The sequence below is a fragment of the Aulonocara stuartgranti genome (assembly GCF_965226115.1).
Source record: "Aulonocara stuartgranti genome assembly, chromosome: 10".
NCBI lineage: Eukaryota > Metazoa > Chordata > Actinopteri > Cichliformes > Cichlidae > Aulonocara > Aulonocara stuartgranti.
Window position 1 is genome coordinate 25,860,201 of NC_138946.1, and position 16,431 is coordinate 25,876,631.

A 16,431-nucleotide genomic window follows, 5' to 3' on the forward strand; every position below is an offset into this window, starting at 1 on the left:
AGTGTTTCATGCTGTCAGCTTGTTGTAATTCTCTGTTTTTCTCTCTGAAGCGCAGCCGAAAATAATTTCACCCACAGAGCATCTTCAATTAGCCACAGGGGAGAGATCACATTCTGCCACAGTGATAGCTTCTCAAGTGCTTAAAGTCTTGAGTCATTTTCTCAGCTAATGCAATTCCACAGATTACAGAACATCTCAGTCACTGTTCAAATTAAAGAAAACTTTAGCATTAGGCGAGTAGACCAGTGCTGCTTAATCCGAGGAGAAAAGAGCTATATGCTCTCTGCAATGTGTGTTTATGCAAGAGAACTGGACAGGCAGTTGAACTGACTTCCTCTGCTTCTTCTCCAGATCATGGTTGCGACTTTGCAGGCCCTCCAGATGAAGCTTGGTGTCCTGCAGCTCGGCAGTCAGTTTCTGGCACTTTTTCTTCAGCTGCTGCACAGAGCGCTGCAAATCCTCATTATCCGTCTGCAAATCAGCCAGCTGCAGCACACACACACACACACACACAATTCTTTAATGAAAGTGCAACACCTAGTATTACTATTACATTTCCACAATTAAAATGTTATAAGTGTGAGACAAATTAATTTAGTTTTTTTTTTTATTATTATTTCAAGTTGTAATTTGCTCTTGCCTTTCTCTCTACATGTCTTTTGCTCTGCTGTTCCGTCTCCAGCTTGTCATCAAACTCCTGCTGAAGTTTCTTTTTGGCAAAGTCCATTTCACGAACGGCTCGATTGTATTTTATCCGCCACTCTCCTCCTAGAGGAAAGACATGCAATTCAGAAAATGTCTGTGTGACATTTGAGCATTTCCTGACTTTAATGCAGGTCCAGCCAGGTACACAGAGGAAGAGGCGTAAAAACCACAGACATGATGGATGCGTGGGATTATGGAGTGCACTGCACTGGCTGCGATGATTTTCACATTCAAAGACTGAAATAAAATAATCTTTCTGGAAATAAAACTTTTGCTTAATCAGATGCTGAACTTACAAGGTCAAGGTATTCAACAGGAAACTACAAAGAAGGCTTTGTGTTTTAGCTCTTATCTTGAATAAACCTGAGATAGGAATTCAGAGCACACCACAACAGTAGTTAGAGGAGGACATGTCTAAGTGGCACTTTCCACAGTTCTTAGGCAACCTTAATTCTGGAGCTGTCATAGGCTATCAGAACTATAACAGCAGCCAGACAGACATTTGGGTTCAGGTTCATTTCCAAGCCTTATCATTTTAGAGGCTGTCCACTTCTCCTTCACATACCAACACAGGCTCCTCCATCAGTGCTGCTCATTAGCATATATATAGCATAATGACAACTTGCAGGGCCACCAGCTCTGATCCCACCGATTACTTTCTCATTCATCTAAGAATTCTGATATGCTCTGTAATGGCTTGTCTGCTGAGGTGGGTTGAAGGAGGTGGGAACACAGATATAAAAAAAAAAAAAAAAAGACCCATGGACAATATGCTCTCAGCAGGCGCTCTCTTTCCCAGCAGGGGGAGACCAATCAGAAACAAGAATTAGTTGTATGCCTGGGAGCGGACATCCTAATCTCCTAGCGGTTAATCCTAAACTTGGAAAATATACTTAACAGTATTATGCAGGATGTGACCAAGTCTTACTGCCATGTCTCCTGCTGAAACAGCTGAACAAAGCCATTCATTCCTGCAGCTACAATTAGTATAAGGGAGATTTTTCAAACTGTGCACATAATGCTGGTCTGAGTGGTTCAGTAAATTATGCTTCTGACCTGAGCTGACATGCCCATTAGGCAGGCTTAGGTAAGCTGCTGAAAGTGTCGCAGGGTGCAATTAATTAGGGAATTTAAAACAAATGCTTAAAAAACACTGATGACCGAGACTATGTTATTCAAAAAAACAGAGAAAAGTTTCTCCGAATTATCTTCAAATTCGATCTTGCATGTAGCAATCTCTGGTGTCACGACCAAATGTTAGATATCAGTGTCTTGCTCTACTAACCAGCATCTTCATCATCAATGTCCATCTCCCCATTTAGCTCTGATGTTTTCATGAGTCGTGCTTCCATCACCTCCATCTCCTGCGATTCTAACTGTTTCTTCATGGCATCAAACTTTGCCTGGAATGCACAAATTCAGTCAATAATCACACAGAGCATGTCAGTCATAATAAACTGAACTTCAGAATTACTATAAATTTTAAGTGTGCATCTTTCATATATATATATTTCATGTTTATTTGCCTGTAGATCCTTCATATCTTTCTCCAAGCGCAGTCTCTCAGAAGTCTCAGCCTCCAGCAATTGGGATGCTGACTCACTTGTGCTTCTCTCATCAGCGAGCTCTGCCAGCAAGTCTGCGATCTGATCACAAACAGGCAGACGCACACGGGGTGTTATGCAAAGTTGCAAACTACTGGCCACAGTTCCTGTGCAAGTAGGTAATCAAATCTTTAAATAAAATAAAGAGTGCAACTGCACCATAAATCTCCAAAAACTATCCAGAATGCACTACCATAGGCAGGGGGACCCACCCTGCTCTCCAATCGATCTGTATTGAGTCTCAGCTCATTTCGTTCCTTCTCCACTCTCTCAAGCTTCAATTTCTGCTGCTGAATCTCCTCCTGGAATACAGAATATAGCTGTTTTATATCAGATACATGTTATGTTATGTTGGAGGTCAATGTCAACAGTGATGACAGTATGTAGAATAGTGCAGACACGGAATGCATTTAAAAATATATTAAATCCTTAAAGATTCAACAGGTTGGGTGAGGTTTGCTCACATCTTTGCTCCGCATCTGGTCCTCTGTGAGCTGCACTTTAATGAGGGGCTGCACTGTGGTAAAGAGCCTCCACCATGGCCAGTCCTTCACTCCACGGTTCTTCTTGATGTTTTTTTGAATACAACGGATGGCTAAATCCTGAATCTAAACACACATATGGAGAGTCAGTCACCAAAGAGAAATCTGTGAGAGTGCAGGCAGTTATTTGCACAACAAAATACAAACTCATATTGAATGTCAATGGCATAAAAGTGATGTAATTACTTCCAAATGTATCTGTAAAAGATCCCCTATTATGACCTTAGAACCAGCAACAATGCATGTAATATGCAGCACCAATAGCTTGAATGCAGACAAATTGTTTGCACAGGTACCACATGGAGGCAGTATCCAGACTAAATGCTGCTTTTATATAATCACTGGAATAAATACTTTCCAAACTCTACCGTTACCATATCATCCGCACCATTGATGAACAATATTTGAAAATAACTACATTCTTCTGCTATATTGCATATGTATGGGCAAGCAGATATCCCGGGACTTGCCAACCTCCACTAGAGAGTTTCCGCCGAGTGTGTTCCAAGGCTGGAAGCTAATTTTTGATTAATTAAATCAAACATTTTGGCAGCTAATTCCAAGTATTACACGATTTCCATGCTGCTTATGCATGAGGCTCTCTAGCAGCAGCAGATTATGGGCAAACCCAATTAGAGCAACACAATTCTCAGTATCAGGTACATTTTGCCCTGAAGGTACTCTCTATGACCAATTAGGATTTGTCACACAGTGAAAGCCTTAACATGGAGCAAAATGCTGCAAATCTCTGACAGAAGAATTAAACAGGTCTCACTTGTCATATCTAGTCTATAATGAATAGGAAACAAACAAAAGATTATACAACATGAGCACTGTGGATAAATATTTTGGTATTCATATCACATTAACAAGGTGTGACAACTGTAAGACAGTGTGAAGTGAATGAAAAATTTGAACCAAGGTTAATAAACAAAAAGAAAAAAAACCCACTACATTCTTTTCCAAATATTCTATACATGTATTTCGGGTTTGATTGTCTGTATACATGTAAGACTTACTGTATATGTATTAGATATTAGATACCTGCAGCAAAGTCTGAGCATAAAGTTGCCATTTAGTAAATAAATGAAGCAACAGGGCTCCGCCAGGGCTGCCCTTTGTCTCCGGTTCTGTTCATAATTTTTATGGACAGGATTTCTAGGCGCAGCCAAGTGGCAGAGGGCTTTCGCTTTGGTGGCCTCAGAATCTCATCTCTGATTTTTGCAGATGATGTGGTTCTGTTGGCTTCATCGGGTGAGGGCCTCCAGCTCGCACTGGAACGGTTCGCAGCCGAGTGTGAAGCAGCGGGAATGAGGATCAGCACCTCCAAATCTGAGGCCATGGTTCTCAGCCGGAAAAGGGTGGAGTGCCCACTCCGGGTCGGGGATGAGTTCCTGCCCCAAGTGGAGGAGTTCAAGTATCTCGGGGTCTTGTTCGCGAGTGATGGGAGAAGGGAGCCGGAGATCGACAGACGGATTGGGGCTGCAGCTGCAGTGATGCAGACGCTGCACCGGTCCGTCGTGGTGAAGAGGGAGCTGAGTGTAAAAGCGAAGCTCTCAATTTACCGGTCGATCTACGTCCCTACCCTCACCTATGGCCACGAGCTGTGGGTAGTGACCGAAAGAACGAGATCGCGGATACAAGCGGCAGAAATGAGCTTCCTCCGAAGGGTGGCTGGCCTCTCCCTTAGAGATAGGGTGAGAAGTTCGGCCATCCGGGAGGGGCTCAGAGTAGAGTAGCTGCTGCTCCACATCGAAAGGAGCCAGCTGAGGTGGTTCGGGCATCTGACAAGGATGTCCCCTGGGTGCCTCCTGGGTGAGGTGTTCCAGGCATGTCCCACCGGGAGGAGGCCCCGGGGCAGACCCAGGACACGCTGGAGAGATTATATCTCTTGGCTGGCCTGGGAACGCCTTGGTATTCCCCCAGATAAGCTGGAGGAGGTGGCTGGGGAGAGGGAGGTCTGGGCCTCTTTGCTTAGGCTGCTGCCCCCGCGACCCGGCCCCGGATAAAGCGGATGAAGATGGATGGATGGATGGAATGAAGCAACATCGGTTTCTGAGGATTTCTTCATTATAAACAAACATAAGCTATAAGCTTTATCATTCTGGCTCTTTCTACACTTTGTACATTATTCATTTTTAACCCTAAGCTAAACCAAAGACATATCTTATAGCAATGCACTGCATACTGATACCTTTACAACTGCAACTATAAAGGTATCATCTGCGCTTTGATTCAGAACCATGGGAATGCATGTTTCAAATGAAAAAGATATTCTGTAGAATCCCCCGCCTGAGCTCAGCTGTGTGCTGATTCCATGCAAATAATTCTAAAAACTACATTTGTAGGGTACCTGAAGGACAAAGCTCCCAATATGGCAAGTGCCTGCTGAGGCAAAATAACAGACTTTTAAAATGTCAGGTTGTCCCCTTGAGGAGACAGTTGAAAGGGGAAAGAAAAAAAAAAAAAAAGAGGAAAAATTGTGGTTTTGTCATTTAATGTCACATGGGCTTGGCACAGCTTCACAAGGTTAACGTGCCAGAGAATATCAATCAAGGCAACTTGTGACTTCCTGTCACATCCATATACATCAACCAGTAGCTGTCTGAGAGCTTCACCAGAACTCACTTGCACTATTCCAGAGGCAAATTACCATCTACTGTACATGCTAAGACTGGATACTTCAAACAGTGTAAGAGGCAATGAAGACCAGATCTGTTTTCGCAGAGGGATATCAGGGAAACAGCAAGGGTGCCAGTCGATGTTATTATACAGTGATTATTCTAAGACTCGACAACAACACACTCTGCAAATCTTCACAGTAAGAGAAAGAGAGATGGAAATTACTCAATATTCGACACATCCCTGCATCCTCCCCAAGTCTGGTGTTGACTAATTGAATCAGGAATAATATAAACAGAATGATAATCAGGGGAAAAGATGCCCTTCAGATAATTATTGCAAGGAGAGACTGTATTTACCATGCATGCAACAGCTGTATGGGAATAAATTGTTGGTTAGAAAAAGGCAGAAAAGGGGTAGCAAGGGGCTGCAAAGCCACTTTCAGAACAGCATCTTGCTTGTAATTTCTCTACCAAGCACAGTTTTATATCTCTCACTGCTGAGTACAGAAACTGACCTAATATTATTAAAAGCTTTGGTATTTTATGACTAGTTTTGAAGTGTTTGAAAAAAAAAAGAAATTCAATAACTACATGACGTCCATTCATTTATCATTTCAAGTGTGGAATTTTTTAATGCAAGTTTAGAATAGAGTAATAAGCCAGTTAGCTTAGCTTAACTCAAGGACTAGAAACAGAAGGAAATATTTAGCCTTGTATGGTTTTAGAGAAGCTATATGACCACCTTGGCGGTAGAGGGCCCTTACAAAAGGCTCCAAAGAGTTTTGTTACCCTTAGACTCAGGCTAGCAGTTACTCTCTGGTTTTTTTAGTCCTTAATCTCTACCTAGGATGCTGCTAGCTGTGTGGTCTGCTTTCATTGGGAATAACTCAAGTTCTTTTGAACTGAATCAAAATGAATTGGTTTGTGGATATGAAAGTAATGTGCATTAAAATGTCCACAGCTTAAATAAACCTCTGCAACCCTGACTCGATGAGGGGTGCGTCATAACTGCATATTTCATGTTACCTTGCCAACCTAAGTTGAGTTTGAGATAAATACAATTGAGATGAAATAAAGTCTCATCTTTCTATTATAGATACATGTGCAGGAGGGAGGGGGCTAACGAGGGCAGAGGAAAAAAATTTTCTTTGCTAATGGATTTTGTAATTGCACAGTTGCCTAGCAATTTTGAAAGGATCCTTGGTGTTGATTTTCTTCAATTTCTAGCCATTGTAAAGCAACAGGCACTTACCCTGCTTTGCTGTGTAAATAATCACTTCTGAACTTGATAGAGAAAATGTATTGGGGTTCCAATTTTAGACCAACATACATTTAAGTATTTGATTTAAAAAGAAAGGTACCAAAATATGATATCTGAAAGTCCAGATATTTTAAAGGTCAATTTGATTTACCTCATTACAACATTGACAATGTAACAATTGACAATGTTTGACTGGCATCATATTACAACTAAACAACATGCGTGCTTCCTAACAGTATGTCATAGTGGATGGAGAGATAAGTAATGTAATTCCATTTCTGCTGGTTCATCACAGCCCAGCTGAAGTGGCACATTCACTTAAATAGTACAACGTAATCATAGAGGGAGAAAAGTACTGCAGGGCTCTATACATCACAAGAGGACACATGAGGTCCAGAGAGATAGACTCACACAGGTCCTGGTAGAAAAATGGAAGATGGATGGAATGGATGGGTATGAGAGTCAGCAGCATGTTTGATAAGGCTACAATTCAGGGGAGTGGACTGATAAAATGTCACAGAAATGGAAATGTCACAATCAAATATCGCCTTGGGAAAGCTGATTGGATGGATTACAACGAGGGATGGGGTACAGCCAATAGATTCAGAGAACCTATTTGCAATTAGCTGAAGATTTACAGCAGGGCTGGTTATATCTACCCCAAGAACAGAACAAACTAGATCTAAAATTGGCTCTCAATTCTGAAGTGCATATCCTTCACCTACTTGACCTACTTCATTTTGCTCAGCTGTGCAAAAACTAAAAATAAAACAATAGACAGTGTGTTGCAATTACATTGTTTTTTCCAATTAAAGTGAATTCATTCAAGTTTCTCCCCTTCAAACTTTGTTGACAAAAACCTGTCACAGTTGTATTTAGGCTTCAGTTAAGATTACGACAACATTTGGACTGCTCGTTTCATTTCAGTATAGAATCCCGCATACCTTTCTCTTCTTGAAGGCTTGCCGTGCCAGGTAACCTCTACAGGCAGCTTGGAAGAGGGTTAGATTGCACTTGGTCTGCTCATCCCTCTGTTCCTCCAGCTTAGCCAAGGTTCCAGCTCTGAAGAACAGCTATAACAAGAAACAATCATACACAGATGCTTATTAGCAAAGCGTAAAACAGTTCAGACAATTTTATGGTTATTTTTGATATTATGAGATTTAGAGGCCCTGCTTTAATGTCAAGCCCAGCAGCACAGTTAAAACAGAGGGGAGTTAAAAGGTAAATTAATGCACTGAAGCAACTAATCAATAAGAAACAGTTTAATCCACAGTCAAGTGAGTCTTATCTAAGTGAGAACCCGGGTGATTAAGTTATCTCGAACAATCAGCCTTGTCCATTTCTAATCTAGGGCAAAGGTAAAAAAAAAAAAAGAGGTAAACAGACAAAGAAAAGCACATTATGTCATAGCCTGTTTATACCCATGAAGGATTTGGTACCATGATACATTCCAGATATGATGGCAGGAAGCTATTAAAATGGACAGGATGACCGCGCGCACACACACACACACACACACACACACACACACACAAACACACACTTTCTCAAACTAAGGTCGCTCTACAAAGTGTCCATGCTCCTTAAATTCCAAAATCCATATATAATATGTTAACAAAGCAAGAGCTGGGAATCATCAAACTGTTTTAGCAAGCAAATCTATAAAGCAGTAGCAAAGAAAGATACATTCAATGGTATCAATGAATATTAATTAAAACTCTCAAGGCAAAAAATAATCTGTTATTCTTTTATTTTTATTTTCAAAATTGCATGCAGGCATCATGTAGTAGCTTTATGCAGCTATGTTCCTTTCAGGCATGTGGCTATCTCTAATGGCAGATTTTGTCCAGTCAAGAGCTTCTCATTCACTGCTTTTAGTTGGTTTGGTGTAATTGGCATGCAAGTGAGACAGGTTGCCAAGACACCACTGGAATGCTTTGTGAATGGCCAACTGTGCATGTCTACTTCTGAGCCCATTTCACACTCCAAAGTGTGGCACCATGTGAAGCCGCCTCCAAACCATTCTTTTGTCATGTGTTTTATAAAAGGGCCATGCACACCGTACAGTATCTTGGAGCATAAGTCCCCCTCTTTTGTACTTTACTGTTTGATTTCATTTTGACTGATGGCCGCTTTCCAGCTGATAGGATTTAATGTGCATTTTGAAGCAATGTTTACTGTGCAAATCATACTAAGGTTGTGGTGAAAAACAGAATGCATTAAGAGGAGAAATTTGCTCCAATAACCTGAAAAAAACATAGTAAATATGGTAATATATATGGGCAAGGTAGAGACATGACTCTTGGGTATCCACTGGCTAAATAACTTGAAGAAGGGACAAGGCTTGGCAGGTCTCCAATAAAGGATGGCAAACAAGCCTCAAAGAGGAACAGGTGTACTGAAAGACACACATCCCCAGACAGCAAGTGTCATAAAAAAAAAGAGTTGTGTACTACTGCTCTGTGGTGAGAATTTCAAAACAGACGCAGAGCAATTCATAGCAAATGTTTATTCAATACATTTTTAAAGCTGTTCATTTGTTTGTGATGTGTGGGCATTACTCACCCTGCTCAGACCCATGTGGTAACTGCTCTTCTCCAAATCCAAGGACTCCAGAAGCTCCTCTACAGCCTGAGTAAATGCATACATGCACACAAACACACATTCAGCCTTTCAAAAGGTGGATCCAGTGGTGCTACTGACACCACAACAATAGAGCGGTCTACAGTTCCCCCTTATCTGTCATGTTTAATAACTACAGTGCACTTTTTCTCCTCTTCTCTCACTCTGGATTTTGTTTTAAAACCAAGTTGGGATGCAAAAGAAAAAATACAACAAACCAATTACAACTTGCCCCCTAAGATCCACCTGCACCTAGTCTATTCATCATGATCCCCTGTTTTTCTTGACCTAGTTGCAGCTCTAAACACACACATCCCATGTAGAGTTACACCAACCCAAACACTGGAGCCCCCCCTCTCCCTGTTCAGCCTGTGTATACTGTCCGTCTATTGTTGTCTGAGCCTCTTCTCTCTACTTGAGACTCCACTTTGAAAGACCACATCTAGATTACACCAAGAGAGGTTTGCCACGAATACTGAGGGGCTTTTGTTTGCCAGTGTTTCCACAGAAACTCAGCTCCAACACACTGACACAGGGGAAAGGAGTTATATTCACCCCTACCCACATTCTCTACCTTGCTTTCTTATTTCTCTGCAGAAAGAAACTTCTGTATTTTTCTCTACTACTCTTCAACTCATGTTTCTTTCATAGGTCTTTATAATGAAGCTCAAGCCATCCACATTTTTTATAAATTTAAATTAAAACCAACAAAAGCAGTACTGTCACAGTGTAATAACCATGGCATTTAGAAAAATAGGCATTTTTATTTTTGTTTGCAGTAAAGCACTTTCTAAGCCCTGATATTGATCAGCTTCTTTCACAGGCATTATAGTGATGAAGTTAAGCTGATTAGGTCTTTACTATTAGCCCTGATGAAGCTTTATGTCTCTGTCAGTAGGCTGCTGACATCAGGCTGTTGAGATCAGGTCATGAAGCTGCCTCCTCACATCATCAATCTTCACTGTGCTTGGCTAGCGGCACAGCTGTACATTTTACTCCCTCTCTCAGTGACTGACTTACTCTCTTCTCGTCCTTCACTATATAATTTCTTCCGTGCTTCTTGGTGAGATGCGGTGCCAGCACATCAAAGCGCCGTCGGAACTCAGAGAACACCATGTGATCAGGGTAACCTGTGAAAACCGGTATTGAATAAGATTTAATCTGACAGGCTTTTTTTTTTTTTAATACACATGGACAAGGGGGTATGTTTGCTTTACCTCACCTTGTCTGTAGATTCTTAAAGCATCAAGCAGCTTAGATCCACGTATCTGAGCACGGAGCAAGGCTACATCTAGCTGCATTAAGCTAGGATCTCCACTCTCCCCTTGAGTCTCACATTCCACTCCTTTGAACAGAGATCCACTCAGCGCCTTGAGGGCATCCGCCTTGGGCAATATGCAGTGAACAAACTGAATCCTGGACCTCCGCAACATGTCAAGAAGCGCATCCTGAAAAGGACAGAGCAGGATTATAAGCAGCCTGGTGGGAACAGGTCAAGAGTTAATGCAGCGTCTTCTAATAAAGCACAAGTTAAGGTTTTTAGTTTTTGACTCTCTTGTTGAGAAATATGTTCTTCTTAAAAGTAGTGGTACTGATAACAGCATTAGTAGTAGTAATAGCAGCTGTTTTGAGCTGCTCCTATATTCACAAGGGTTCACCACACCAGGTAGCTCCACATGTTCATTTTTTTAAAATAATAAATAAAACATAAAACACTAGATGCTCTTTCTAATGCAACACCAAAGTAATGTCTCTTCAAGGGACTGAAACAGGATTCTTGTTTGGCAAATGTGTAAACCGCTACACTATGCAGCCACTAAAACAAAACTTCTTAATGGCTTAATGTCGTTTTCTCTGTTGTCGCTAAACAACCGGCTCTACTTCATTTATAAGACTTCAGGTAGAGTCAAAAACAAATTTAAAACTTCTCATATTTACAACAGCATGTTTTGTTGTGCCTTGTGGTGCCCCACATCCCCAAGTAGCCATCACACCCTATGCTCTCACCACTTGAAGTTTTATCTGAATGCACAAAGACTTCTTCTTGATGGCAGCTACTCCTGTGACGAAGGATTTCCTCATGCTAGTAGCCCGGCGCAAAGACAGCTGGGAAACACCTTCAAGGCCAGCAACAGACCCGGACAAAACTGTGGTTCCACCTGTGCGGTTCATGAGCAATGAGCCGATGATCTTTCTGTAAGAGATGCCGTAATTCAGAGTGTGATGTTTTATAATTCAAGTCTGCAACACTAAGGAACAACAACTCCTGCATGGTGGATACTTACTTCTGCGAGTCCTGTAGGAGGGACGCAGCATTGGTAGAGGCGGGATTCTGCTTGGCATAGCTGAGCCACCCTCGTGCATCATACTCCACCCAGTCTGTCCCATGGCTGTGGCCCAGCAGGAAATTATGATCTTTTTCACTTTTCAACAGGAAAGTGTGACCTAAAGTAAATGGGGGATCCAGTGTAAAATCTATTAGATACATATACAGCGAGATAATGAGAAAAATCATATTCAAGACTTCAGAAAGGGGTTTACTGTCTGCATGAGTTTAACAAAGCAAGTAAATTCATCACATCCTAATTAGTCTGGTATGTGCCGCCTGTCACAAACCTGCATAGATTTTACTGATAAAAACATCATGATGAACAGTCTGTTCCTAGTAAACCTTATTGTTTAATGGGCCACTTTATCCGTGTAGTTTTAGTGTGAGACATTTAGATCCAACCATACTCCACTTTCATAGACGATATAACTGTCTGCCACAAGCATGATGTACTAGGTCATCAGAGAGCTGATAGACGAAACAGAGGAGCTCAAATCTGACCTATATGAAGAGTTTTAATGAGAATTCTGAAGCTGAGTGGCTCCATAGTGTAGTGGTTTACACATTCGCCTAGCAAATGAAAGCTCCCTTATTTGATGCTAGGAGGAGACAAATCCCTTTGGGGCTGCGTCAGGAAGGGCAACGGGCGTAAAAAAAAGAAATAAATAAATCTGCCAAATCGAAGCTGTGGAGCTACCCACTGTGGCGACCCCTTGTGAATAAGGGAGCAGCCAAAAGTAGCTTTAATGAGAATCCACCAGCTGTTGTTTTGGAGTACTAAAATGACAATTTGCGTACCATTTTCTAGCTCTATTAGGGAACTTTTTAAAAGCTTCAGTTCTTATTGTTAGAGAATTGCTAAGAAACATATGAATCGGATATCTGTGACTGCTCTGCAGAACAACAGCAACTGGTCAAATTAAACGAGATATTGTGATTTGGAAATTCCATATTATAGTATAGCTTTAATGAGCTCATTTAAACTGAGACAATACAGCGTACTATAAAACAAAAGGGGAGTTTATATATACCCATACAATATATAATGTTAATGAACATCTTTGTTTTTATTTTTTTTTATTCTTTTTGAAAATGAAAATACAAGGATTTTCTGTTCATTTCTGAGAAGATCACTATTTGTATTAGTGCGACCTTATGCATGTGTGTCTGTGTGTGCATCTTCCCCTTGCCTTTACTCTCGCCCTCAGCAGGTCCATAGTAGCTAAACAGGCGTCCCAACAGTGTTTCCTCTGAACCCCCAGGCTGCAGTGCCTCCTCCTCCATCAACCACAACAGACCCCGGGCCTCATCTGTTCGCACTGTCCGTACCTGTCCCCCCCCACACACACACACACACACACACACTATTCTGTTTTACCTTTATGACCCTCTATGCAAAAGATTTTACAAAAGGAATGTCAAACATGAGTAATAAACATCTAGTTCATGTTAGTGTTTAATGGAATATATTGATGAGTCACAATATATTTAAGATATTATTATCCACCTCCTACAAACAATAATGACAAAGCAATAAGTATTAATTATAAAAAATATCCTTCAAATGCCTGGTGCTGGCCTCTGTAGTGAGCGTTTGCTTACATATAAACCATTCTAAATGTCAGCGAAAATACTTTGCCCTCTGTTTTCCCAGTCTGAGCAGTGTATCACAGACATGGAGATATTGTTAGCAGCGGAAATTTAAGTTTCAATAGCATTTGTGATGTGAGCATACTTTTAGCAGTTTACTGCAATAATACCGTCATAACAGTTTTAACTTATTCCACACAATTAAAATAGGGAAAATGTGGAAAGTATAAAGGGAGAAAAATTTAAATAATGCAATTAGTTACACAATTAGCATGTCATTGTTGAATAAGGGTATGCCAAATATATGTCACCATAATACATAACACACTGAAGCGTTCACTTTTAAGTCAGAGACATTGAGCATAACCATCTTGTTGTTCAAGCTCATGAGAAAGGTAGCTACTGTCTAAATCCACCCTGGGAACTGTGGCTTAAGAAGCAAATCCACAAAACCAAAAAATGCTTTAGCAGCCATCAGAAGTTGCACTGGAGACATCTTTATCAGCAGTGCACACTACGCTGACTACAAATACAAAACAGGTTATCAGTTTGGAGAAGACATGTGACAACTATGAGGCTTGCAATGAATCAAGCATTAAGGCTGTTTGTGATAACAGATGTCTGAGCTACAACAGGAAAAAAAAATATCTGTGAGGGAAAAAAAAAAACTTTGATCAAAGTGTCTTTGCACTCTAAACAGCATAGATCTTTATAGCTGACTTTAGAAATGACTTTGAAGAATCTGTGTTATTTTTACCCTTCGGTTTTTAGTGTGATGTACTACAGTTCACTGCTTTTGATGACATTCCCATTAGAGTGGGGACCCTTTAAAAAGTAAAGCACTCAAACCAAACACATCGGAATTACAGCAAAGTGATCTATGGACTCTCTAAACTCGGCCATTTCTGTTTCCATGGTGCAGATCATAGGCTGGAAAGGCCAAACATTGATTTTCTTTCTTGAAGTCAATTCTCTAACCTTTCTTTTCTTGCTCCCACCCTCTCTTTCTAGTCTCTGCCATACAAGTCTAACATAGAGAGAAGTCTTCTGATGCTTAGAGACATTATTCAATTTTTTTCTTAATTAAAAAAACAATATATTGTACCCAGGGATTAACATTAGTATTTAGTATTTAGTATTTATTTATTTATTGTCATTGTCAAGAACAATGAAATTGCGTTTGGGGCTTCCATACAACCCAAAAAAAAAGAAGAAAATAATAAATACCCCTTAAAACCCAAGTGTACATATTTAACCCAGTGTGACTCCAATGCAATAAGACAATCCTTAGCAATAATGTTCGTAGAAATTCAGACAAAGACCTGAGAAACATGACAAAATACAACAATGCAACCCATTCAATATTATTGTACTGTGAGATATGAAAATCAAACATTTTATGGTACTAAAACCAAGGGAAATGAGAAATTATGCAAGTTAGATGTGTGACAATAAAATGAAGAAAGACAATAAAACAAGCGTACCAGTGCTTGACTCGAAGCTTGGTCTACCACTGCCACAGACAGAGACGTGCTGGTTTCTGTGTCGTCTAAGGAAAGTTCTATGTTTTCCTGGAGGACAGCAAAGAGATTGACAAACTAATGACCTATGATGTCAAAAAATAGGATTTTGAATGCTAGGCCATTTGAAACCCACTGTCATAGACCAATAAGTTAGCAAAATATATATTTTTTAGTTTTGAACTATTAACAGGATAAATGAGAAAGCGACAGAGAGCAGAAGATTTTTAGAGAGGCAATGGTACAGTGGTTAGAACTGCTGCCTCACAGCGAGTAGGTTCAAGACCTACCATCCAGCTGGGGGTTTCCTGTGTGGGTTCTCTCTGAATACTCTGGTGTCCTCCCACAGTCCAAAGACATGCATCTTAGGTGCACTGGTGATTGTAAATTGCCCATAGGCCTGGTTCTGAGAATGTCTAATTATCCGTTTCTATGTGTTAGCCATGTCAATGACTAGCAACCTGTCTAGAGTGTACCTTGCTTTTTAGCATATAACAGCTGTCACAGTCTCAAGTCTTTATATTTTACCACAGCTCCAAAATGTAATAGCATTTTATAGGTTAACTACAACTATTTTAACTTGGTTTAAAAAAAAAAAAAAAAAAAAAAAAAGAACAAATACATTGTTATTAAGCCATAAAGATTTGACCATTTTGGTTGCAGCTCCATTAGTCATTTCTAGATTAATGTGGCACATGATAAAAATTATCTGCGATAAAGCTATAGCTATAAAGATTAAGAGATAAAGTAACAGTGCATGGTAACAGAGTGGATCATGCTCCAGAAAGGGGAGAAAATGCTGGCATGCTAATAATGTGGCCACGACAGATGCCAGTGTTCAAGCTGACTGTGTATGTGAAGTCTCCCCACTGATTTTTGTTCTCTGCTGCGGAGAGTCCATGTACAGAGGAACGCAAAAAACAGAAAAAAAAAATACTAGCCAGAAAGCTAGAGCGCCCAACAGCAATTTATTCAAAAATATAAAGGCATACTGTGTGTGCCGGTTGTGTGTATCACAATTTAACCCGCCTGCCTGTCACTGTGATTGTTAAGACTGTGTGCCGTTTTAAATGAGTTTGACCCAGTTTACAATGACACTTTCACAGGTTCTTATGTTTTCAAGATGTACTGACAAGAGAGAATTACACTACACGCATTTATGCAATATTTCATCTCATTCCAACTCCATTTCTGCCATGCAAAGGATGTGGGTGGGAAATCCCAGGATCCTTTTTCAGAAGCAATGTATCTGAAGCAATATAATCAGGATGTCTGGGTAACTCCAGTGTGATATCAGGTGAGTTTTTAATAAAAACATTGTTGCAATGAATTGAGACATAACTGTAAGTAATGAAAGAAAACTTTCTATTTGTCCTCAAAAACACTAAATCCTATGGGATGACTACACCCATAGTTATGATGGTCCAGTCCTGCTAGACAGAACGTTAAAGAGGACAGAAGTAGAATAGATCTTTAGGGAACAACAGCACTGCTGTGCAGCTGGGCGTTTCTCCCACAGGCAGCTGTGAGTGACTTTACTTTGATCTTGGCAGAAGCGGTGAAGACTGGCATCACTAATGAGAAGGTCTAACACATGAACTACTTTGACTTGTCACAGCTTGTGACAGGTA

The 16,431-nt window shown here is 40.5% G+C and overlaps 1 protein-coding gene across 6 annotated transcripts in view; it reads right to left on the minus strand.

The window, feature by feature from the left end:
* LOC309715677 (unconventional myosin-XVIIIa-like) overlaps window positions 1-16,431 on the minus strand; it is a 62,124-nt gene that overhangs the window by 20,639 nt on the left and 25,054 nt on the right. For all 6 annotated transcript variants that reach the window (XM_082548981.1, XM_082548983.1, XM_082548980.1 and 3 more), the window contains 14 exons: window positions 14,765-14,851; window positions 12,881-13,019; window positions 11,647-11,806; window positions 11,369-11,555; window positions 10,584-10,809; window positions 10,382-10,491; window positions 9,305-9,370; window positions 7,681-7,809; window positions 2,774-2,917; window positions 2,522-2,611; window positions 2,232-2,351; window positions 1,991-2,108; window positions 641-768; window positions 332-486 (listed from right to left, as the gene is read on the minus strand). In XM_082548981.1, the coding sequence (XP_082405107.1) occupies window positions 332-486; window positions 641-768; window positions 1,991-2,108; window positions 2,232-2,351; window positions 2,522-2,611; window positions 2,774-2,917; window positions 7,681-7,809; window positions 9,305-9,370; window positions 10,382-10,491; window positions 10,584-10,809; window positions 11,369-11,555; window positions 11,647-11,806; window positions 12,881-13,019; window positions 14,765-14,851 (1,859 nt within the window). The remainder of the gene's footprint in view (window positions 1-331; window positions 487-640; window positions 769-1,990; window positions 2,109-2,231; window positions 2,352-2,521; window positions 2,612-2,773; window positions 2,918-7,680; window positions 7,810-9,304; window positions 9,371-10,381; window positions 10,492-10,583; window positions 10,810-11,368; window positions 11,556-11,646; window positions 11,807-12,880; window positions 13,020-14,764; window positions 14,852-16,431) is intronic.